Genomic DNA, 23,164 nt, shown 5'->3' with positions numbered 1-23,164 from the left:
TAATGTTAGCAATAAAGCACTAACCAACAACACTTAGGTAGTCATGTTCATGGTTGGATGTTTCATTACAAGTTAGAGCATTTTTAATGAGAATGCTTGTCTGTCACATCTATCATTATTTTTTGCTTAAAGTTCTTCAACCGGAAGTTGAGTTTTAGGAGAAAAACTCTTAAGAATTCTTTTTTTTTCAAAAAATATTATTATTTAATATCTCTTTTCCTAACTAATTTTAAATGTACAATCCACAAAAAATTATTCAAAAATGCAAAATAAAATCTATCATTAGAGTAAAAAATGAACAAAATTCGTGCATCCTATGTGACATTATAAAACTCACAAAAAGTGATCTAAGAATTTAAAATGAATTTTTCCATTAAAGATGCTCTTATAAATTTTGTCGTCATAGTTGAAAAAATTATTAAAATTTATTTTGCATACTTCTAAGAGATAGAGATAGAGATAGACCTGCCAACCAACATGAAAATGTATCTTAATGTAAAGCACATGCTATTTATCATTATGCAAAAATAAAGTCAAAATATTCAATGATTTATTGTTAGATCTCTAATAGGAGAGCATACAGTCTCATGTCCTCTTCAAAAAATGCATCACTTCCAAAATCACTCAATAAGATTTATTAAGTAACTTACAAACACGAAAAATAAAAAAATATTTACAAAAATAAACAAATACATGGACTAAAAAAAATAACTGACATATTTATAGATATAAATAAATATTTTAAGTATTAAATATCATGTTAACATCTAGTTTGAAAAAAAACTTTTACATTATCAATACATATATTGTTTATTTATACATTAGTAACACATGATTAATGGTTAATAATCAACTATTCAAAATACTGACACATCATTAGTTTGACTGAGATTTAATTTAAATCTCTTAAGTAAAGTCTCAAGATTGAATTCTTATAGAAGAGGGATAATAAGTTTTTCAATATATATTAATTATCAATAAAATTGATAATTACTCTATATCAATATATATCATAATGAAAAACAAAAATCAACTATTTTTAAAATATGATAACTTGTTAAATATCTAACCTTTCATAAACTCAATTACCCAATGGCCAATAATATGCAAATTCAATAAAATGAAACACATCAAATTACTAGTTTAAAGTGATTCAATTAAATGCAATAATTTTTTGAAAAAGGCAAACATAAATTTATTAAGAATAAAGAGAGCACAAGATGTGCCCACAGTACAGCCTTACAGCAAGTACAAAAGCCTTAGAGAAAACACTAAGAACCTGTATAGTTTGCAACAACCCGTAAAACAACACAACAAAAACACCTCCCCAAGAACATATCAACTTCCGTATATCGAAGCCCCACTTTTCGAATCTAGAACACAAAGAAACCAGTATAAAATTATTCTTCATAAATATGCAATAAGGAATAGAAATTTAAATAACTTTTTCACAACACGTTAACATACAAGTTTAAAATCTAAATTAATCATCAATCCTACTGTCTTGAAGTATATATATTCAAATTTATGTTTTAATTGATTTATTCTATGATTTTTTTAAAGATAAGTGTGAAAACTTATTGAGTAAAATATTATTTAAAAAATATGAAGTTTTGGTTCAACTTAAAATAAAACGACTTTTAAATTTAGTATTGAATTTTTCATTTTTGAATTTATTGAATCTTTGATAATATGTTCCATTAGGAGAAGATTTGTTTTGCCGACAAAATGCCTGACAGATGTCATACAACTGAATTATACATATTAGAACTCGATTCTCCATTGCGTGTATTTTTTTATTAAAAGAAATAAAAGTCATTTTGGTGATTTTAATTTATATAAAAGGAATTAATATTCAAATACTAGATTATTAGTTGCAGAAAACCATAGTAAAATCAGAGCATTTTTCCTTCCCAGGAGGACAAGCCATGTCTGGGTCCAGTTAGTGAAGTCGATATACATGCTATAGTACAATACCTTACTTGATCCTCTAATCGAACAAAGTTAATAATTAAAGGAAGTTTCAATGAAAGAGGGATATATGTCAACATCTGCATAACCAAATAAAATGAGCAATCTGCAACTGCATTCTTCAAATATTATCTCTATACTTCCATACTTTAGTGCCTTCCATTTCATGTATGTATTATAAGGTGAAATTCAAACTCTAATAGTCTTTTTTATGGTACTTGTACTATTGGTTCTTTTTTGTACATAAACAAAATTGTTGATTACAAAAGATCGAGAATGAACCATCGCTTATATGGTGTTGCAGATGTTATTGTGAATGCAATCAGCTGCAAATGTTATTATGAACATATCGCTCAAGGATAAATAGTTCAACCATCTTTCTGTGAAGGTAATAATCTCTCTTAAGTCTTAATTAACCAATCTTTTACTTCTACCCGTCTTATTATTGTGGTGCGGATAGTGTTTAAATTCAACTATACAATATTGAAACAGGAAAATTTTGATCTGTGTAGTATTTTTAATTTGTGTTATGTGAAATGGTAACCTTTTAAAACTAAAATTAACTCTTATCCTCTCACCGACATAAAGATTTCAAATTTTCAAATGTTTTCATTTTTTTAAAAATAAAATTAGGAGGGACAGTGTGACGTGAAATAAGGAAAAGTTTGGTTCAATTAACATTATATAAAAATGTTTTTTTTATAACGAGTAATTGATAATATGTCATTTATTTTAGTGAATTGAGATCCCAATGAATTTTAAAATAATTACGTTTTAGGTATTTTAGTTAATAATAATAAAATTTCTTATTTGCTTCCTTGTTGTTTTGTCTGTCTAGTGTTTCTTAATTTTTAACATTAATTTCATAACACTTGCTATGAAACAGAAACAATAAACTTGTTGTGATTGTTCAAAGTTTTATAAGAAGTAATTTAATCATATTCCAAGTCATGACGTGAGATCTTCAACAATATTCTAAGCCGATGCTGGGAAATCTTTTGGACTTTTTCACTTTCATTTCTCTTATTGTTAGTATCATTGTTATATTTTTTGTAATTATAACAATTATTAAAGATAATTTTATATCAAGATAAATTAGTTAAAATAACCCGTTGAATCTAACTTAATCTTAAAAATTATCTTAAGAAGGAGAAATTCAGTATTATTCCCTACTTACATATATCATCATCAATATTCTAACTATTTCACTGATCAATATAATCTTCTACATTATTCTAAATTTATGTTTTTTTATTAATAAATATTAATTTGTTAAAATGTTAATTTTATTAAAAAAATATGATTAAATTCATAATTATTTTCCTCTTTTATTATTCATGAAACATTTAATCCAACTTATTCTAAACTGATGTAGAAAATCTTTACTGCCTCCATCACTTTTATGTCACTGTTGCTTTCATCATTGTATTTTTTCAATCATCACGTGTGGACAAATATTGTTTTTATTTAATTCCAACATAATCCCACCCATAATTACTGTCAATTAAAATAACAAAATAAAATTATAATTTAACTTAATGTTAAAATTTTAATTTCTAAATATTTGTGCCGTATAAATACAAAAAAAATATAATTTGAACTAATTTCAATTTTTACAAAATTATAATTCTAAATTTTAGTTCTTATTTTGCGTGCCAAATAGACTTTAAAGAAAAAGTCTTTCTCCAACGTTGAAGAACCAAATATTTTTTCCCCCGCTGAATGATCCCATCATCCCATGCGGGCTGCGGCCATGCCCCACCCATCCTTCAATCATGTTTTAAATTTGATCCATCTTTGTTTACCCAAAATTTAAGATTTAAGAAACAATTAATTTTGACGACCCTTATATCCTCCTCTTGAACTGTTTTCTGCCCACTGTCTCTGTTTGTTCCGTTTTATTATTTCATAAACAAATTTTTAAAATTTATTTGCTGAAGTTTTGTTAAAAGATTGAAGAATAATTAGTATGTTTTTACACTATCATCTTAATTCCATTTTAGTATTTACTAATAATTCAGTTTATGTACTGTATAAGATAAGTATTTACTTTATATAATTATTGTTTAAGAAATAACTTTTTTATTAGTTAGTGAAGAGGGTGTAAATTGTGGAATAGGCCTCAAAAGGAGTTAAAAAAGAATATTAAACATTCATAATTAAGAGAATAAGGTGTATACTCTAGGTAATTTATAGAGAGATTTAATGAAATAAAAATTGAGATAGATACATCAGCGTGAGAACAAAAGCTATGAATAAAAATTAGCATACGCGCTGGGTGGGTTAGCTTTGCAATTATTGATAGGTTTCTCAGTTCCTTTGTGTGATTTCACTGAGCAGAAACAAGAAAGGTAACACTAAAATTTTCACCTCTTCTTCTTCTTCTTCTTCTTCTTCTGGTGCCGTGCGTCATAGTTGTGTCATCTGTGAAATGCGAATCATTCAATCCCACGCATTAGCATTAGTGACTGCTCCACTTGCCACTACTTAGTTATTCGTCCCTTTCAACACTACACTAAATAAATAATCTCTTGCAATATATTCAATATTTTCCTAAAGTCAAGGTTCTGATTCTCGTGCTGTTGTGGCCATTAAACACACTTTCCACTACAGGAAGCGTCGCCTTTGCTTTTCCTGCATCAACTCATAACACCAAAAGGCTTCTATTAGAATTTGGAAAGAAGAAAAAACCTAATAAAACAATCTTATAATAAATGACAAAAAGTATAAGAGCATATATAATTTGGCGCGTAACTGAATAATACTGCACTTAAATCGTGAACCGAAATTTCGTCCAAGGGGGGAAACGATACGTATATTCTATTTTTGGGGATTCTGTTGCATAAGGTGAAAATCTAGTGAATGGAAATGGAAATTTAAATTTAATTGTTGTTTGTTTCAGATGCGCTTGCGTTATTTATTAGTATAATAATAATAATAATATTCGTTTCCTCCTCGGAAGGGTTTCAGGTTGCAGAGAAAGAGGAAGACGAAAACCAGAATACCACTATCACCAATTCACCATCAGAGTACTAAATAGTCTCTTATTTTCCCGGTAAGTCCACGCGCCACTATGCTTACTTACTACATAAGAAAGTTATAATGTACATTAGGCACTAATCACTATATAAGCTTATAATTTACTTTGCAATTGAAAATGATTGATTTGAATTTAGAGACCAGTGATTGGTAAACTACGACTTTGAATTATAACGAAACGACAAATATCAGTGGAAATTTGAACTGATTTTTTTTTTTTTTTTGTCGAACATGTTTTGGAGTGTGAAATTCCAAAGTAGGAAGACTGAACTTAGTTTTCTTTTGCGATCGGGTGAGGTTTGTTCTGAGAGAGGTAGTGGAAATTAAATGATAAAAATGGTTGTTATAATATACTGTGAAGTAGTCGTGAGGCATATTAGGTGGTGACGGTGTCATCTCTCCTGCGACAGTTTTTGGAAGTATGAGTTTCTCCAAGGGTTCTCCTGGCAGCCAGACGCCGCGTGATTTAGAAGCTGGGTCTCCTGCTAGCTTCTCTGCTGATTTTGATGATGGAGACGTTTCTGCTGATCCATTTGACGTTACCAGAACAAAGAATGCTCCGGTTCAACGCCTCAGGCGTTGGAGGGTATGTGTCAACTCTTCTAAGTCACTTTCTTGCTGTTACTATTATTGTCATATCATTTTTAATAATAATAACATGATTGATACTGTTTCTTTGATTTAGAATTTTTACTGAATAAATATATAAATCCCATGGGCATGGATTACTTTTATTTTTATTTTTATTTATCTTCAAATTTTAATTTGTTAGTTTTGTTAGAAATGTCAGTTTGAGATTTGAACCCGCGATCTCTCCTTCCTCCCTTCACCCTTCCTGGGTCAATCTTAAATCTCCCTCATGGGCATGGATTACTATTTCAATGAAGCTAGTTAAAACTGTTTGCAGTTTTAGCCTATGCAATAATCTTGTGGGTTGCGCATTTGTTGGTCTCCCTAGCAGGCTATTGGTGCCTTGTCTTGTAGGATTTTGGGTGCCATCCCCTTCCTATCACTTCTGTATGTGAGTGCCTGCATATATATATATATATATATATATATATATATATATATAGGTGGGGGATCCACTTGTTCAACCAGTATATATTTTGCCAAACTTTACTATATCTACTGACACAAACACAGAGAGAGAGAGGGAAGGAAGGAGGGAGGGAGAGAGAGAGAGAGAGAGAGCAAGAGAGAGTGCTGCTTCCTTTCATTTTAATGGTCTACAGGATTTAAATTAACAGTGCAGAAGGGGAGTGGATCCTCTTAGTGAGTTTTTTCATGTGTTACGGTCTTGTGAAGAGAGACATAGACAAGGAGAAAATAGGGCCTCAACTGGGGTGTTGTTTAGGGTCTCTTGAACTCAAATGAGATGATCCATTCCCCAAATGAAGCCTCAACTGGATAGACGTATGGTTTCAGGGAGACATGTTTGAAAAGATAAGTAGATAATCAAAATGGCTCAAAAAATACAAAGTTCAAGTACTGGCTGATTGGTAATAGCAATATAAATTTGAGTTTTGTTTCATTTAAAGGTCTATGGGGAAGAAGTGGAAATTTCTTCCCTGTTAGTACAAGATTTTAGCATTCATGCAGCTATCTATATTTATTGACGCAATGATTTGAACTTATACTAGTACTCATTTGTTGTCAAACCTAAGTTCCTTTTCTGCTGTGGGCTATAGGACAAGTTTATACAACCTGTTTCTTATGAATTTGCCATTAAGAGCTCCAGAATTATAGTTTTAAAGTATGAGACTAGACAAGGTTCTATTTCTTGTTATGTTTGTTTAATATATATGCATTTTTAATTCAATATCAACGAAACACGGGAACAAGGACACTCTCCACAAAGCATGAAGGAGAGGACTGATTAAAATATACAATACTACTAGAAAGATAGGGAGTGGAATGAAGTTTTGTTTCCAAAGATTCAACATTTCTAACAACAAATCTGGAGTAGATTAGAGTATTCAAGAGAACACAGTACAAATTCTAATTAGCACAGTTTTGGGATCTTCAGTACTGTTTTGAACATCTTGTGAATCTCTTCCGAAACACTGTAGTCCAAAGGATTGGATTCTTGGCACTTTGTTGACTACCATTGTTTACCAAGATTGGATCAGTCAATCATAGAAAGTATTACTTTGAATACCTTTCTATACTTGCAAATAAGATATTTGACGTGCTGCCAGGACTACCAACAGCAGTCCAGGATATTTACTATCTATAGACAGCAACATCAAAAAGCTCAGTTCTTAATCCTTCTAGAGAATCTTGGTAGTGAGGGGTTAACCCTGCCTCATAATTTTGGGAAAAGAACATAAGAGGCAGAAAGGCCAGCTTTGATCCTTTGATTTGTACACTAACTCCAGCTATGCTTGGTAGCAGAGAATATTTTGATTGAAGATTGTGTTGCATCCATTTCAAATTTTATTGACAACCATTGATGTGTACGGAAGCCAAGAGGGAGGAAATATTCCTGTAATTATTTTAACAGAGTTGTGGTTGAAGACGAATTAGACCCCTTGTTTGCTGGACACTAGATAGTTAGGAGAGTGCATCAATTAGGAAGCTACAGTGAGATAAGTCCATATGTTTCTTGTAAAGGACATTGAAGGATACTGCACTAATTAATGGGACAAAAGGTAATGATTTAAATGTTAGGAGGATTGATGCTATTCACAGTTGCAAATAAAGCAAGAATGGAATTGGAGACTAGAATTTAGAGTGATAAGCATTTGTAGGGAAGACAAAAAGAAGAAAGCACTAAGCTTGACTATCAACTCTTTTAAGTCAAGTCTTAATTCTTCTGACATTTGAAATTTTCCTATATTACTGGAAGGAAAGAATTCATTAAATTACTAGAAAAGTTTAACATTCTCACATGGGAAAAAAGTTAAGTTTGTAAAAAGAAACTGAGTACTACTACAGTTCTGGTAATTTGTTGGTCCTAATAGACACTTAATAATTGACTTTTCCATGCTAGTTTGAAGATTAAAGATGCATTATTTTTATGATGGCTCTTCTGAAGTTGTAATTATTCTCCAACAAATGAAAACCTCTGTTTCCAAAACTGGCTGAAGACAAGATACAGAGCATTTTCTTGATCTTGAATCAGGAACTTGAAGACATCGTTCTATATTATTTCAGCAGTATCAGTTCCATGTTACAATTATTGTGTTAACATCAATTGCTACGAATATTTGACTATTTTGACACATTGTGCATTTATTTTTTTTATTTGGTAGACAATGCTTTGTTCAATGACCAGACCAATAATTCCTTTTGTGTTTCAGCAAGCCGCACTTGTGCTCAATGCTTCTCGTCGATTTCGTTACACCTTGGACTTAAAGAAAGAAGAAGAGAAGAAACGAGTATTAAGAATTGTTATAGTGCATACACGAGCCATTCAAGTTCGGTTCTTGAGTTGACTTTCTTTATCATTGCTCATTTTGCATGTGTTAAGTGAACTAATTAATTAATTTACTCTATTAGGCCGCATATCGATTCAAGGAAGCTGGGCAAATGAATGGTGAGTCATTAGATTGTTCTCACTATTATGTCTCCAAATTGTAGTTTACTAGTAATTCACATTAGTTTTCCTATTTAGAACTTACTCCTGTCTCCTAATTTGTTAGAAGTAACTAGATTTTTATTATTGTTCTAAAATTTATGAAATTTACTCTCTTAATGTTATTTTACTTATCTTATACAGTATATCTTTTTCTTTGATTTTTATTCTGCTAATCTGTATGAGTTCAGTACTTTGGTCTGTTTGGCTATGTAGGTTGTCAGTTCTAGTAGTTGGTGAACATAATCGATTAGTGTTTATTGTACTTTTGCACCATTTTTGCTCATAAAGAAAGGCCACTTTAGTTACTGCTATACCATCACCTGATTAGCTGCATGATGGTCTGGAAAAAGTCTGAAATTATATATCCTTGGTATCACTGATCTCCCTTGATAAGCCGTGTTAATGTTAATGACCTAATATTCATGTGAGTTGCTGCATATTTGTCTGGAAAGCCTGTAGCTTAGAAGTCAAGTGTTGTAATTGTTTTGACATAGCAGGTTTTTATTGATATTTATTCCAAGATTGATGCCTGACATGTTGTTTTAATATGAACTAATTATCTTTTTAGCAAATTAACTTCCTTTTAACATTTCAATTGTAATTTTATGACTTGCTCATTCGCTTTTATATAGTTTTGTTACTATATATTTACATGCTAGTTTTTAGCATAAATAATGTTTAATAATTATTCTTACAGAGATTTTTAATGGTCTTATTCATCAAAAGTGTTCTCATTTTTGTCTTCCATTACCCTTTTGTCTTTCATCAATTTATGATGATCAAAGGTGTTTCCGTGCTTGTTTTATTGTATTGATTCTAAACTATTTCCAGGATATATCCAATTATTATTTGTGATATTGATTTTGTGCTAGAGCCTTGGACACAATTATCATCTGGGGATTCTAGTGCTATCCTATTTTACAATGATAAGGTGTTTGTAGTATTATCTTTAAGTCTAAAGTGTTACCTGGATATATCCAATTATCATTTGTGATTATCTTTCTAATGCTAGAGGCCTAGAGTCTTGGGCACGATTATCATTTTGGGATTCTACTGCTATCCTTTTTAACAGTGATAAAAGGTGTTTGTAGTATTAATTTTATTCTGAACTTAAATAACAAAGTTGAAAGTGCTTTGGTGTGCTGATGCTTGGTGCTCCCTAGATCTTTATTAAATTATTTTTGAGTTAGTTCGCCTGGTATATTAAAAGCATAGGCACTATTTTTTTTTTCTTTTCAATATCAATGCTCAGTGCATTTAACTGTTGGGATTAGGAATTGTAAAATCTCCTTCAAGCTCCACTGGAGAATTTTCGGTTGGACAAGAACAACTTTCTTCAATTTCAAGGGACCGTGATGCTACTGCTCTACAGGAAAATGGAGGGGTAATTGTGCTGAGAAAATTTTTCTTAAATCTGAATTGTATTGATTAGTGTCATAATATTCATGTGATTCTTCTGAATCACTTTATAAGGTTGTAGGGTTATCACATTTGTTGAAAACCAATTTAGAGAAGGGGATTCAGAGTGATGATGCTGACTTGCTGAAACGGAGGAGTGCATTCGGCTCCAACAACTACCCACGAAAGAGTGGAAGAAGTTTTTTGGTAAATTTTGGTGCACATTAAGCATTTGATAATCCTCTTTTTATTGGAGGGTTATTGAACTGATGTCTTTGTTTTTGTTGCCTTCCTTAGATGTTTATGTGGGATGCTTGCAAGGATCTGACCTTGATTATTTTAATGGTAGCTGCAATGGCTTCATTAGCACTGGGGATAAAATCTGAGGTGAGATTGGCTGACAAAGTTATGATGCAATTCTTTGTTCTCATATTGTGAAAAAGAAAGTCCTGTCAGGAGTCTGTTTTTTACTTAGTGGAGACAGTGGACTTGTCTCATTCCAAACATACACTTTTTAAAAAAAAATGCATAAAAATATTAATGTCTTGAACTTTCACTTGTCTTTAATTACTGTATTTCCCCCCCCCTCACTAACTCAGCCCACATACAAAAATTCATCCTCCAACCATGTGCTGTCTTATTGCCCATTTTCTTGTAATTCTTCCTTATTGCTATTCTTGGATAATGCCAGTTGCATGCTAGACAGTTTTACTTTCCTTTTGTTAAAATGCTATATAGATCTCGAGTGTACAACCCTTCAGTTAGCTTAGTAGCTATCCGACCAGTATCGTGATATCATCTGTATACCAGGCTACCAGCACAAGTACATAACTATATGCAAGTGCTTTTTATTTGGCTAATGTAGTGGAAACTGGGAACATTTGCTTGTAAACAAATGTACTCATATTTAATAGATCAGGATTCTTTCTTGAGTTGCAGTCTACATTTAAAAATCAATATTGCTTAAACAAAAAATAGACCATCCATTCTGTTACTTGGCAAACTAAGTAATCAAATCAGCCTGGATGCTGTTATGTGATTTATAGTGTGTTTGGTTTTGACTTTTGATTGCTTTTTGAGATTTTTTCTTCTTCTCAAAAGTTCTCTTATAAAGAATTGATTGCAAGCTGTTTTGGACACTAAATAAGGTACTCCAAACACACATTTATTAGGCTCCTTTTATATGTTGCAGAGTTTAAAATGATGGTATTGGACTGTATAGGTTCGATTTTATCTGATATTTTCTATAATAAAATCTGCTGATGGTTATGAAAGCTAGATGGTTAAGTACACGCTTCCTTATTGACAATTTTTATCCAGTGTTACTCATTGGGGTGGGTGGGGGGATTAATTTTTGGTCAGTATCAGCCTATCAGGAAAGGCAGTTAATAAATTTTGTACATGGAGTTAGGTGTATAAAAAAAGTATTCACAAATTTAGTAGCTCATGCAAGTACTGGAATTTTGAGCTTGGTGTCAGTGGTGTGAATTTGGTGTATTCATGAATGTTTAATTTGATCCAAGTCCAACCTTTGCATATTATTTGAATCTGTCCTATCCTATCTGAATGGAAAACTTTGGATTTGTGAGCTTTTGGAGGTTATTTATGACTTTTGAGCATATTTTGGTTGATAAGTTCCAAGTGAATTGTAAGGTATTGGTAGAGCTTCAAGACTTAATCACCACATTTTTATGATTTATGTAAAAGTTGCATGCTTTTTGACTGTTATCTTGTAACATCGACAAATTCATTTGACCTTTAGTGTTCCTTTGTATTTCTCAGTTCATCCCTTCATAATCTGGGATTAGGAACATGTTTTTGTTAAACCTAGGAATTAGGTTTATCAAGTTCAGAATTAATTCTGTTTCAGGGTATTAAGGAAGGATGGTATGACGGGGGAAGCATTGCTTTTGCAGTTATTCTTGTTATTCTTGTTACAGGTATTGATATAGTGCCTTTGGAAAGTTGATAATGCATTAAAGCATTTAGTTACATGCTTTAAGATTCTGCTTCTGAATTTTCTATTTGATATAAAATGCATTTGGTGTAGACACAAGTCCATTATCAACTGTCATTTATTATGGATGTTATCATAATAATTATAATTATACATCTAATAATATTCTCCTTTAACGGGCAAAACACCCTCCTTTGTTTGTCCTCCTCTTTCGTAGCTATAAGTGATTATAAGCAGTCTCTTCAGTTTCAAGACCTAAATGAGCACAAAAGAAACATACATTTGGAGGTTTGTTTTTTGTCTTAGCAATACTTTTATTATTATTATTATTATTGTTGTTGTTGTTACTATTATTATTATTATTATTATTATTATTATTATTAACTTCATATTTCAATTTGTGCTTGAGAAGGTTATTCGAGATGGTAGAAGAGTCGAGATCTCCATATATGATGTTGTTGTTGGTGATGTTATACCCCTTAACATTGGTAATCAGGTATGTCTTGTCATTTTTGCATATCATGCCTAATGGTTGAATTTTTTGTTATTTAGTTCTTAACTGATCTTTTCTAGGTCCCTGCTGATGGAGTTTTGATCACTGGTCACTCTCTTGCAATTGATGAATCAAGTATGACTGGGGAGAGCAAGATTGTAAGTGTTTATTTCTATCTTGTGAAGAATAATAAGGTTAATTACTGCTCTCTTTTCCTAAGTAGATAATAATTTTTCTTTTTGCAGGTCGAAAAAAATTCTAGTGATCCTTTTCTGATTTCTGGATGTAAAGTTGCAGATGGCAGTGGAACTATGCTGGTAAATTTTGGACTTTCATTTTTCCTTCTATTTGTAATTATAAGTGGATGTTGATGTACCTATAAGTGGACCTTAACCCTTATAGCTTAGATGGGAATTGTTCTAAGGATCCAAATATGTTCAGAACACCATTTTGGTCTTTGAAAGATTTGAGGTGGACCATACTAGTCCTTGAAAGATGAAAAAATGATTGATTTAGTCCTTTTTTGACATCTTTTTAGTTTCTAAAATGAACTAAATTGATTGACATTTTCAGCTTTTAGGGATTAATGTAATTGTTGGAAGGCCGCCTTAATTGTGGACCCCCTTAGCCCGCCTTAGTTGCGTCCTCTTTGGGGGTTGCCTGAAGTGCAACTAGGAGGGTGGTGGTTTTGTCCCACATCGGCTAGTGATACGGCCAAATTGAAGTATATAAGTTGGGGGTAATCCTCACCTTATAAGTTGATTTTGTAGGGTTGAGTTAGGCCCAAGACCTCATTCTAAGAGTAACCAACTTCAAATCTTTCAGAAACTAAAATGGTGTTTTACTAAAACTGTGTACTAACAGGGAAGCTTTTCCTATTTGGATCTATAAGGAAATTTCTTGTTTTTTTCTTCTTCCTGGAAGTCACTCTGAAATGATGTCAATTATTCATCTAGTGCATGCTGTTTATGAAGGTTTTGTAGGGTTGAGTTAGGCCCAAACCCACATTCTAAGAGTAACAAACTTCAAATCTTTCAGAAACTAAAATGGTGTTTTTACTAAAACTGTGCACTTACAGGGAAGCTTTTCCTATTTGGATCTCTAAGGAATTTTTTTTTTCCTGGAAAAGTCACTCTGAAATGATGTCAATTATTCATCTAGTGCATGCTGTGTTCAGTAAGGGATTTAATTCCCTGTTTGGTTTTTGAAAACAACTGAGGCAGAGAGAAATTAGAGGGGTGAAATATGTATTAAATTGTACTGAAATTCTTTGAATATTTTTTTTTTGGTAAAAATTCTTTCAATAGTTGAATATATTAAATTGATTATATTTATTCTTTTTTAGTTTTAGTCCACCTGTTTTATTGATTAAACAGATTTTTTTCCTGATGTTTCTTTGTTGGTTGCTCTCCTTCCTCAGGTAACAGCTGTTGGTATTAATACTGAATGGGGGCTTCTAATGGCCAGCATTTCAGAAGACAATGGTGAAGAAACTCCTTTGCAGGTCCCCTTTTTACATGCAGTTTGTTTTTTTATTTTCTGCTCCTAATAGTATGTTAACCTATATAAAGTTCTCAATATAGGTACGCTTAAATGGTCTTGCTACCTTAATTGGTATCGTTGGACTCTCTGTGGCTGTCGTTGTTCTGATGGTGCTACTGGCCAGGTTTCTATCTGTTTCTTTCTATGATTTAATTGTATTTTAGTTTAAATTGCAAATCTTTAACTCTGACCCTGTATCAAATAGAACCCTGTGGTGTATTCTTTGTAGTTAACATCCCTTGGGATTTCAGTTCTGTCAAAACCTGCTTAAATTTAAGCATATGGTTTATTCTCTACTAACTCATTTGGTTAACTACCAAAATTGAAAGCAAGGGTAATTTTCCATTTGTTGAGTTAATTGCCAAAATTAATATTGGTTATTTGCCATATATTGAAATTTGAAAGTTTAAGCATGTTACTTGCCAACCAGGAAATCACAGGATTATTTGCCAAATGGTCAAAGTTGAAGTGTATAATTTGCAATTTAATTTTTTTTGAACATTTTTCTGAAATGGCAACCTATAAGCACAGATATTTCTCTGGGCACACTAGAAACCCAGATGGAAGTGTTCAATTTATAGCGGGCAAGACCAAAGTTGGTGATGCTATTGATGGAGTAATTAAGATATTCACTATCGCGGTATGCGCATTGATAAGTACTAGACTGCCTGAACATATATGATCCATTTGCAGATAAATGTTCATAAACTTTGACAAGCTATAACATTAATAACTGAGGTGGTTGTAATCCGTTGAATATGCAGGTCACCATTGTAGTGGTTGCAGTGCCTGAAGGGCTGCCTTTAGCAGTTACCTTAACGTAAGTTTGATAATTTTTATCTAGATTTTACCTAGTCTTGATGGATATGTGATAACATTAACATTGCTGCTACTGCACATTATGTATAACAATATCATTGTCCTTGTACTTTAATATGATATATAGATTTGATCCTTAATTCTTTTAATGAGTGTACCCAATATTGGTCCAATGTAGATTTTCTGACATTTTTCTATCTTATGGCTTTTTTTTTAATTTCAATTTTATTTTCTTATCATTATATGATGCTACCCATTATCTCTATTCTATCCATTTTAGATTGTCAATATGGTCTTTAATATCTACGATATTTCTCTCTCTCTCTTTAAATCTTATTTCTCTCTACTAACACTGTTTCACATCAACTATTTTATAGACTTGCCTACTCAATGAAAAAAATGATGGCAGATAAAGCTTTGGTATGCCAACTTTTGTTTGTGCTATAGGATTTTGGCATATCTATTTGAGAAATGCTGTTTGATATAACACATTGAATTGCAGGTGAGGAGGCTTTCTGCCTGTGAGACAATGGGGTCAGCCACAACCATTTGCAGTGATAAGACTGGAACATTGACTATGAATCAGGTTAGTTCTGATTCAGTATTGAAACCCTATTTATAATATTTATGGTAAGCTACACATACTTGTTGGAGAGCACTTGTTGCAAATATTTTAATTCTATTGTGGCATATGTGCTTCCCAACTTATGTCAAGTAGGAAACATATCAACTTGTAAGATTAGGAGTTAAGAATTTCAACTAACCTGTCAATGTGATATCTTATCAAACTAACACAAATAGGCAATGGATCACGGTCTGAGGGTTGATCATTAACTATTTATTTTGGGCGAATAGTTTTAGGAAGTAGTTTATTTCTGTTGGCGTTGATGAAGATAATAATGTGTCCAGCAAATTTTAATTTCACCTAAATTCTGAGATAGATGACTGTGGTTGAGGCTTGGATTGGTGGTGGGAAGAAGATTGCTGATCCTCATGATGTATCACAGTTCTCTCGTATGCTCTGCTCTTTGCTGATTGAAGGTGTTGCACAGAACACTAATGGAAGTGTATATATCCCTGAGGTATGATAGAAATGTGTTACTTTGCTCAGTCCCCCCCCGCCCCCCAAAAAAAAAAAATAATTACTACTTTATGAATGATTCTATTCATAACAGGGTGGTAATGATGTTGAGATTTCTGGATCACCAACAGAAAAGGCAATATTAGAGTGGGGAGTTAAGGTCTTTTTTGAAACTTAAAATTTCAACTTCATTTTAAGGAGTTTTATGCAATTACAACTAGTTATGAGTGTTAGATCAAATTTCAGCTTGGGATGAATTTTGACACTGCCAGATCAAAGTCATCAATTATTCATGTATTCCCATTCAATTCAGACAAAAAGCGAGGAGGAGTTGCAACATGGGTGGTAATACCTTGTTGCCATTTTAATTCAAATATGTAAATTTTTTGCTTCTGTTCTAAACTGATTAGGGAGCTAATATATTATATAATAATGTACTATATTTTGTTTGTCATCCAGACCACTATTGCTAATAATTTTATACTTTTCCGCAGTCTGACTCTGAAGTCCATATACATTGGAAAGGTGCTGCTGAGATAGTCCTAGCTTGCTGTACACGGTATTTTGATGCTAATGATCAGTTGGTGGAGATGGATGAAGCAAAGGTTGAGGAAATAGTTAAATATTTAGATCAATAGTTAAGCAAAGGCATTGGTATATCTTAATAGAATTTTTGCTAAGTTTTCCTATTATGACTCCTCTTTTCTGTATCTTTTATCATTACATACACTCATGAAATAAAAAGCAAATACAAGTATTACATGAACTGTTGGATGGAATTTGATTCTTGTTTTTGACTGATTTTGATAATGTTCTCTTAATTAAATTTTTCTGGCTCGCAGATGTCAACTTTTAAAAAAGCTATTGAAGATATGGCTGCTGATAGTCTACGTTGTGTTGCGATTGCCTATAGATCATATGAAATGAAGAATGTTCCAACTAGTGAGGAAGAACTTGCTCACTGGTCATTACCAGAGGATGATCTTGTTTTATTGGCTATTATTGGCCTAAAGGTAATATTTCCTCTAGAAATTAGATTGTCATGGAGTTGGGAACCCATGAATGAGAGAGTTAACACATAGAATGAAAGAATGGAAAGGAGCTGTTTTTGATATATGAACCTTTATGAATAGAGCTAATGCTCAGTTCACAATTGTTATCTTCTCAGAATTATACCTCTTGCCTTACATCCCACCATCTATCTTTTAAGTAACTGCTGTAAGCCTGTAACTGTCAAACCTTGCTATTTTGTTTGTCCTCCTTCTATTCTTCCAAGTTATAACCCTTTAGTCGTAATGCATTGTCATCTTTGTTATGTTACCAGTATTAATACGTCCTGATTGTGTTCTTGTCTAATATTATATACTCACATTTTTTTCCTTTTTGTTAGTTTTATGTTGAATCTCACTAGCACTACTCTTACTCATTTTGTTGCATGACTTCCACACATTAATTTCTATCATTTCAATATGTTCTTACTATTTGTCTTATGCCCATTATACATTGAAATGCAGGATCCTTGTCGACCTGGTGTCAAAGATGCAGTGCAGCTTTGCCAAAAGGCTGGGGTTGAGGTATTAATACATGCTTTTGATGTTGAAAGTCATTTGTTCCATTAAGCGATAGTGGTTATTGAGACGAGTATACATGTTATAGTACTCTATTTGTACTGCTAAGCGGCCAATGTTTCCACCCATTGATGACTTTTAGCCCTTGTTTGGTAAGAGGGAAATAGGAGGGGGGGAGAGGATGAAATTAATTTGTGGTGTTTGGTGTGAGAAAAAGAGCATGGAAATGTTTTTAAAAATGGTGGGACTCACCATACTATTTGCAAAATAAGCTCTTTTTAGCTTATTTTAGTTTCACAATCAAGCTGATGAATAAGCTATTATTTAATTTTATTGAATAAGTGCTTATTTAAGATATTTACCCAAACATGCCCTGTGGCATTAACTCTCTCTTCCTTTTGTCTAAGCTGTTCCTTATGAGTCTTGAGAAAATTGAAACCCCAAATTGTTCCACTAGAGGATAGTCAAGTAACATCACCAAGGCTTACAGAGTTTTGCATGCTCCTCTTGAGGCTTCTATTATTGGGCAAGGTTCTCTTTGTTTATCACAATAAGAGCTAGTAAGCATCATATGTGTTATAATCCTCTACAGTCTTCATTGTCTGACATGCTCATCAAGAATATAAGATTCAGTAACCGCCAATGAATCTGCTAGCATTCCTTATATGAAGAAACCTTGGGTGAGATGAGGGGCCTTAGCCTGCGCTACATGCTGTAGGGAAATACCAGGCTCTGACTTAGGCATAATCTATTCATCCCAGAAGTTAACTTAACCTTCTTACTGCTCCTTTCCCATTGGTCCACTACTTCACTTCTCCAGGACAATCACTGGTTATTGTAATCACATATCCAGTAATGTCTTTAATTCGACAATCCAGTTTTTAATTTTGTAAGACCACAGATATGCTAATAGTCAATGCCCAACCTAATCCAGAGTACCCCACCCCCTTTCCCTGTGACCTGAGCTGATTGCTGGTAAAAAGCTGCTGAAATTGCCAGCAGGGTAAGTAGGGCCCTGACAGCACTTATGGAGACACACTGTTTCAGCTGCAACAATGGTTTTATCTTGCTGTATTCCAATTATATATCTATCAGATTTTTATATGATTTTGGTAGCATCTCTGGTGAAGATAAGATGTAATGATCTTAATTTTTTCTTGATATATTCTATCTAAATTAATTTTATTAATATGAATTTCATGAATTAAAAACTACAGTACAATTTATTAAATCTTTGCATCTATCGTAACTATTCTTATTAATGGTGGAATGTTGAGACTTAGTTATTATGTTTCTCGTAGAGGGTAAACCTTCAGAACTGCAGGGGTTTTAGACACACTAGTTATTAGATGTAAAAGAATGGATTTATGATACTAGTGAGTCCCTTATGGTACCTTTTATGTGAATTGATTTTTTTAATATTTAAAAATCTGTCATTGCTTTTGATATGACGAAAATGCAATGGCCAATTTTTCTATTATAGGTTCATCTGATGTTCAATATCATGCAAAATGAGCACTGTTTAGGTTAAGAAAGTATGCAAGGCATGTGCAGTTTTATTCTTATGAAAAGTTCTAATTTGCTTGGTTTGGATTTCTGTCCCAGGTAAAAATGGTCACTGGTGACAACGTTAAAACTGCAAGAGCAATTGCTGTGGAATGTGGAATACTTGGTTCAATTTCTGATGCTACAGAACCAATCATCATTGAAGGAAAAAGATTTCGTGCCTTGACAGATGAAGGGAGAGCAGATATTGTTGAAAAGATATTGGTATAATCCAACTATAAAGCCTTAGCGATGTAACTGTTTGGACAACTAGATTAAGTGTCTATGCTATGTAATAGGTTATGGGACGGTCATCTCCTAATGACAAGCTTTTGCTTGTGCAAGCATTGAGGAGGAAGGGGCATGTTGTGGCTGTAACTGGAGATGGAACAAACGATGCTCCCGCACTACATGAGGTTTGCAAGGCATTTCTTATTCTTAGGATGTGGGTTTGGATTTAACTCAACCCCAAAAACTAGTTCATAGGATGAGGGTTGTCCCCCACTTATATAGGACTTCGGTTTTTTCCAATACTTATGTTTTCAGGCATGTGCTTTTATTTTTATCTTAGATACATGTTAAGATGATGACAGTAATTATAATGATACAATAGGCGAGTATGACCGATGTCAACATTGTTATTGCTGTGTTAATTTTATATTCTATTAGAATCTATTGTTCTGACACATTTTTTGGTTCAAATTATGTGAACTAGTTTTTGTTTTCATGGTTGTGTTTGTGACTCTATTTTTGGAGTTTAGGCCGATATTGGTCTTGCAATGGGTATCCAAGGTACAGAAGTTGCTAAAGAGAGCTCTGATATCATTATTTTGGATGACAATTTTGCTTCAGTTGTGAAGGTTAGTCCTCATTTCTTATTTGGAAGATTTTGAACTGTTCTTATAAATGATGCATGTTTAACATCTACCTTTTGAAGGACTATTTCTGGCATTACTTGAAATGCAGAATTGTAATTTTTTTAATACTTTTTGTTTTGTGAGAGGTATAGAATTAAGGTGTATCCCATAGCCTGATATTATTTTATGTAAGCTGATTATGAATTGATGTTTGAAGCATAAGTGGTACTGCCTTTCAATTTCTTTCGCCAATTCAGGTTGTCAAATGGGGGCGGTCTGTATATGCAAATATTCAGAAATTTATCCAGTTTCAGCTTACAGTCAATATAGCAGCACTTGCTATAAATGTTGTTGCTGCATTTACCACCGGTGACATCCCACTAAATACAGTACAGGTTTGCTTTCTATTTGTCTCTAACTGGTTTGTGCTCCCTCATTTATTCAGAAGGCTATCCTTATGAACTATACCTTCATTAATTTATCAACAGCTTCTCTGGGTAAATCTTATCATGGATACTCTTGGAGCATTAGCCTTGGCAACTGAACCACCAACTGATTCCCTGATGGATCAAAGTCCAAAGGGTCGAAGGTCAATTTTTTTTCCATCATTTTTTTTATGAAAGCAAGAAAATTAAAGAGAGAAGAATAATGTAAAAGATCAAAGTGATATATATCCTTCACAAAATACCAAAACAGCAGGGTACAATTAAAGTGAGCAAGTAATAAAACATTGATGCAGTAAAAAGTTTTGTGAATCACTCTCAAAATAATCAGCAGCCAAAAGCTATATAAAGATTCCAGTGAATACTGAATTGGTTAAGCTTGCATGGATTTTACATAATGTGCTTGTGGGCAATCCTAGTGTTGAAGCTCCATTACCAGAACATCAGATGCAGTGCCTTTTTTTTTAATGGTTTTTGTGTTATGAAATTGACTGTATCTTTTTTGCTGTACAGAGAACCTCTTGTATCAAATATTATGTGGAGGAATCTGCTGATACAGGTGAATTCTGTTTCTCATTTAGTAGCGCCCCTGTGGTCATTGGAGCTGACAGGGATTTTATCTTGATGTGGACCAAGTCACAAACAACTAGCAAATGAATGTTAAAACTGTAATACATTGCTTATGCTTATTATTTCTGCTGTCTCTAAATCATCAATAATGGCTGGAATCTTTCAGGCTATGTACCAAGTGTCCGTCTTGCTTATACTTAATTTCCGAGGTGTGAGCTTACTGGCTTTGAGGGATGAGCCCAACCGCCCTGCAATCAAAGTGAAGAACTCTCTGATATTTAATGCATTTGTTCTTTGTCAAGTAAGTTCTTCTCGTCACCAATTAATGGGAAATTATAAAGCTCTAAGTTCAGTGGCAGGCCACTACATTTCATATTTAATTTTTTCTATTTATACCTTAATTGGAAACCAAATTATAGAACAAAGGAAGTTACTATGTCTTTTTAAAGATGAAAATTATCATCTTTATTTTCTATAGTAGTTGTGATTAAGCTCATGGTGAATTTACAATCCCTAATAAAGTCTACCACGTTTTCTTTCATATTTTCTTTTCCATTTTCATATTGGTTACTCGTGTATCAATGTTGGATTCCTCTGTTTTTCGTTGCTGCTAAATCTTTTTGATGTCAGAAAAAGGTTATGGATTCATTTCCAATTCATTCCTCACCTTGTATTTGTAGTTATATTGGTAGCCATCTTGTAATTACACTTCTTTTTTTTTTCATTTAAATGATGACAAAGAAAATATTCTTCCAAAACTGCAGGTCTTTAATGAATTTAATGCCCGAAAGCCTGATAAATTCAACATATTCAAGGGAGTCACAAGAAACTACCTCTTCATGGGGATAGTAGGAATAACTGTTGTGCTTCAGGTTAGCAATAGATACTGATATTACTATAGAAACGGTAGGAAAATTGCAGAGAACCAGGTTCTGGTTACAATGGAAATAGTAGAAAATTTAGATGCAGAAAGGTAAAACAAAAACTGCCAAGAGAATTAGTGCCTTCACTGCCCCCTGGCATTAGTGACCCCAAATGATGGTACCCCCTGCACCTCCCTTCAAATTCACCCTCACGCCCCACTCATGCTTGCTGCGTCATCCTCTCCAATATCCTGCTGCTTAGTATCCCCTCTGTTTGAGACATGCAGAACATATTTCTCCACTTCACTTCCCAAACTGCCCTTATTCCTCCTCTCCCTTCTGGGGTTTACTTTAACAGGAGGCCCATAGTGTTGAAGCACGCTAGTTAGTCATGTTAGAAGTCTTCTCTAGTCGTTTGCTTTTACTTACAACATATAGGTAGGGCTACCATAAACTTTGTTACTCTTTTTCAGATTGTCATCATTGAATATCTCGGGAAGTTCACTAAAACAGCCAAGCTTAATTGGAAGCAGTGGCTCATTTCTGTTATTATAGCATTTATCAGGTCAGTTGGTGATCTTTGTATGCTATTTTCTTCTCCGATGAGTTTTTGTTTGAGATTGCATTTGATGGATGTTTGGGAGGGCCTTGATTGTTTTTAATACTGTATGTATATGTATAACTCGAAGGATAATGATGCATTTATGCTAATATAGACTAGAGTACTTGAACTGTGCGAGCATGCTAACTGATTCTTCCCCTGCTCCCCATTCCTCAGCTGGCCTCTTGCTGTGGTAGGAAAATTGATACCAGTACCAGAGGCAGAACTCAGTAACTTTTTCCGAAAATGTCTTCGTAGACAAAATTAAAGAAGGATGGAATCTGAGGCTTCTCAGCAGAGTCTTTGCTGATTCACTCTCCCGTCCGTCTCATTTATTGACAGGTTTAACTACATCCTTGGTGATGGAAAATAGTATACTAGTTAGTTGTACAGAGATTCTACAGATCCATACAAAAGTTGGATTTGCTTTATACTTAGGTCCTAACAAGGTTAGATTTATCATATGCGAGGAATTTCAGCTAGTCTTTTTTTACCACCAGTGTATTTTCAGTTTGACAAACGCTGATTTATATTTTCCTATATTTGACGAGTTGCAGAGATGTATGATAATTCCTTCCAATTCGTTGTTTCAATTTAGCTTCTATCTTATTACGCCTTTTACGTGTATTTTTAAATTTAGATAAAATTTGGAAAACAAAGAAAAAATATTTAAGTAGATATACCCAATTATGAGGATGTTGGGTATAATTAATTAAAAAAAATAAGGAAAAAATTAAGATGATTTTAGAAGTAATTAGATTTTGAGAAAAGCAATTGAAATGTGAACAAAGAAAAAATAAAGAGTAATATAATTTGAAAAAACGTAAGATCTGATAT

General features: G+C 33.0%; 1 protein-coding gene across 9 annotated transcripts in view; it reads left to right on the top strand.

Annotated features, from left to right (window-relative positions):
- Nucleotides 1–23,164, top strand: part of LOC114393717 (calcium-transporting ATPase 8, plasma membrane-type-like) — a 29,900-nt gene that overhangs the window by 2,412 nt on the left and 4,324 nt on the right. For 3 of the 9 annotated variants that reach the window (XR_003662584.1, XR_003662585.1, XR_003662583.1), the window contains exons 1-34: nucleotides 5,199–5,323; nucleotides 5,421–5,596; nucleotides 8,313–8,429; nucleotides 8,512–8,548; nucleotides 9,865–9,974; nucleotides 10,064–10,195; nucleotides 10,286–10,375; nucleotides 11,859–11,928; nucleotides 12,163–12,233; nucleotides 12,358–12,441; nucleotides 12,519–12,596; nucleotides 12,684–12,755; nucleotides 13,859–13,942; nucleotides 14,022–14,104; nucleotides 14,512–14,620; nucleotides 14,745–14,800; nucleotides 15,177–15,219; nucleotides 15,302–15,385; nucleotides 15,741–15,881; nucleotides 15,975–16,040; nucleotides 16,127–16,225; nucleotides 16,375–16,485; nucleotides 16,723–16,893; nucleotides 17,395–17,454; nucleotides 19,054–19,218; nucleotides 19,293–19,409; nucleotides 19,755–19,853; nucleotides 20,108–20,245; nucleotides 20,339–20,439; nucleotides 20,807–20,852; nucleotides 21,030–21,164; nucleotides 21,628–21,735; nucleotides 22,200–22,291; nucleotides 22,505–22,669. Coding sequence is in view for 6 of the 9 variants with exons in the window: in XM_028355126.1 (XP_028210927.1) it covers nucleotides 5,242–5,323; nucleotides 5,421–5,596; nucleotides 8,313–8,429; nucleotides 8,512–8,548; nucleotides 9,865–9,974; nucleotides 10,064–10,195; nucleotides 10,286–10,375; nucleotides 11,859–11,928; nucleotides 12,163–12,233; nucleotides 12,358–12,441; nucleotides 12,519–12,596; nucleotides 12,684–12,755; nucleotides 13,859–13,942; nucleotides 14,022–14,104; nucleotides 14,512–14,620; nucleotides 14,745–14,800; nucleotides 15,177–15,219; nucleotides 15,302–15,385; nucleotides 15,741–15,881; nucleotides 15,975–16,040; nucleotides 16,127–16,225; nucleotides 16,375–16,485; nucleotides 16,723–16,893; nucleotides 17,395–17,454; nucleotides 19,054–19,218; nucleotides 19,293–19,409; nucleotides 19,755–19,853; nucleotides 20,108–20,245; nucleotides 20,339–20,439; nucleotides 20,807–20,852; nucleotides 21,030–21,164; nucleotides 21,628–21,735; nucleotides 22,200–22,291; nucleotides 22,505–22,595 (3,318 nt within the window). In the remaining 3 variants the exon portion in view is untranslated. Of the gene's footprint in view, nucleotides 1–2,134; nucleotides 2,154–2,275; nucleotides 2,360–4,209; nucleotides 4,323–4,933; nucleotides 5,027–5,198; nucleotides 5,324–5,420; nucleotides 5,597–8,312; nucleotides 8,430–8,511; nucleotides 8,549–9,864; nucleotides 9,975–10,063; nucleotides 10,196–10,285; nucleotides 10,376–11,858; nucleotides 11,929–12,162; nucleotides 12,234–12,357; nucleotides 12,442–12,518; nucleotides 12,597–12,683; nucleotides 12,756–13,858; nucleotides 13,943–14,021; nucleotides 14,105–14,511; nucleotides 14,621–14,744; nucleotides 14,801–15,176; nucleotides 15,220–15,301; nucleotides 15,386–15,740; nucleotides 15,882–15,974; nucleotides 16,041–16,126; nucleotides 16,226–16,374; nucleotides 16,486–16,722; nucleotides 16,894–17,394; nucleotides 17,455–19,053; nucleotides 19,219–19,292; nucleotides 19,410–19,754; nucleotides 19,854–20,107; nucleotides 20,246–20,338; nucleotides 20,440–20,806; nucleotides 20,853–21,029; nucleotides 21,165–21,627; nucleotides 21,736–22,199; nucleotides 22,292–22,504; nucleotides 22,932–23,164 lie in introns of those variants that run through there. The other 6 variants (XM_028355129.1, XM_028355130.1, XM_028355127.1 and 3 more) reach the window with 6 other exon arrangements.

The sequence above is a fragment of the Glycine soja genome, chromosome 17 (genome assembly GCF_004193775.1).
Source record: "Glycine soja cultivar W05 chromosome 17, ASM419377v2, whole genome shotgun sequence".
In the NCBI taxonomy this organism is placed as follows: Eukaryota; Viridiplantae; Streptophyta; class Magnoliopsida; order Fabales; family Fabaceae; genus Glycine; species Glycine soja.
The sequence above is the reverse complement of the archived record's forward strand: the minus strand, read 5'-3'. Positions and strand labels throughout refer to the sequence as shown.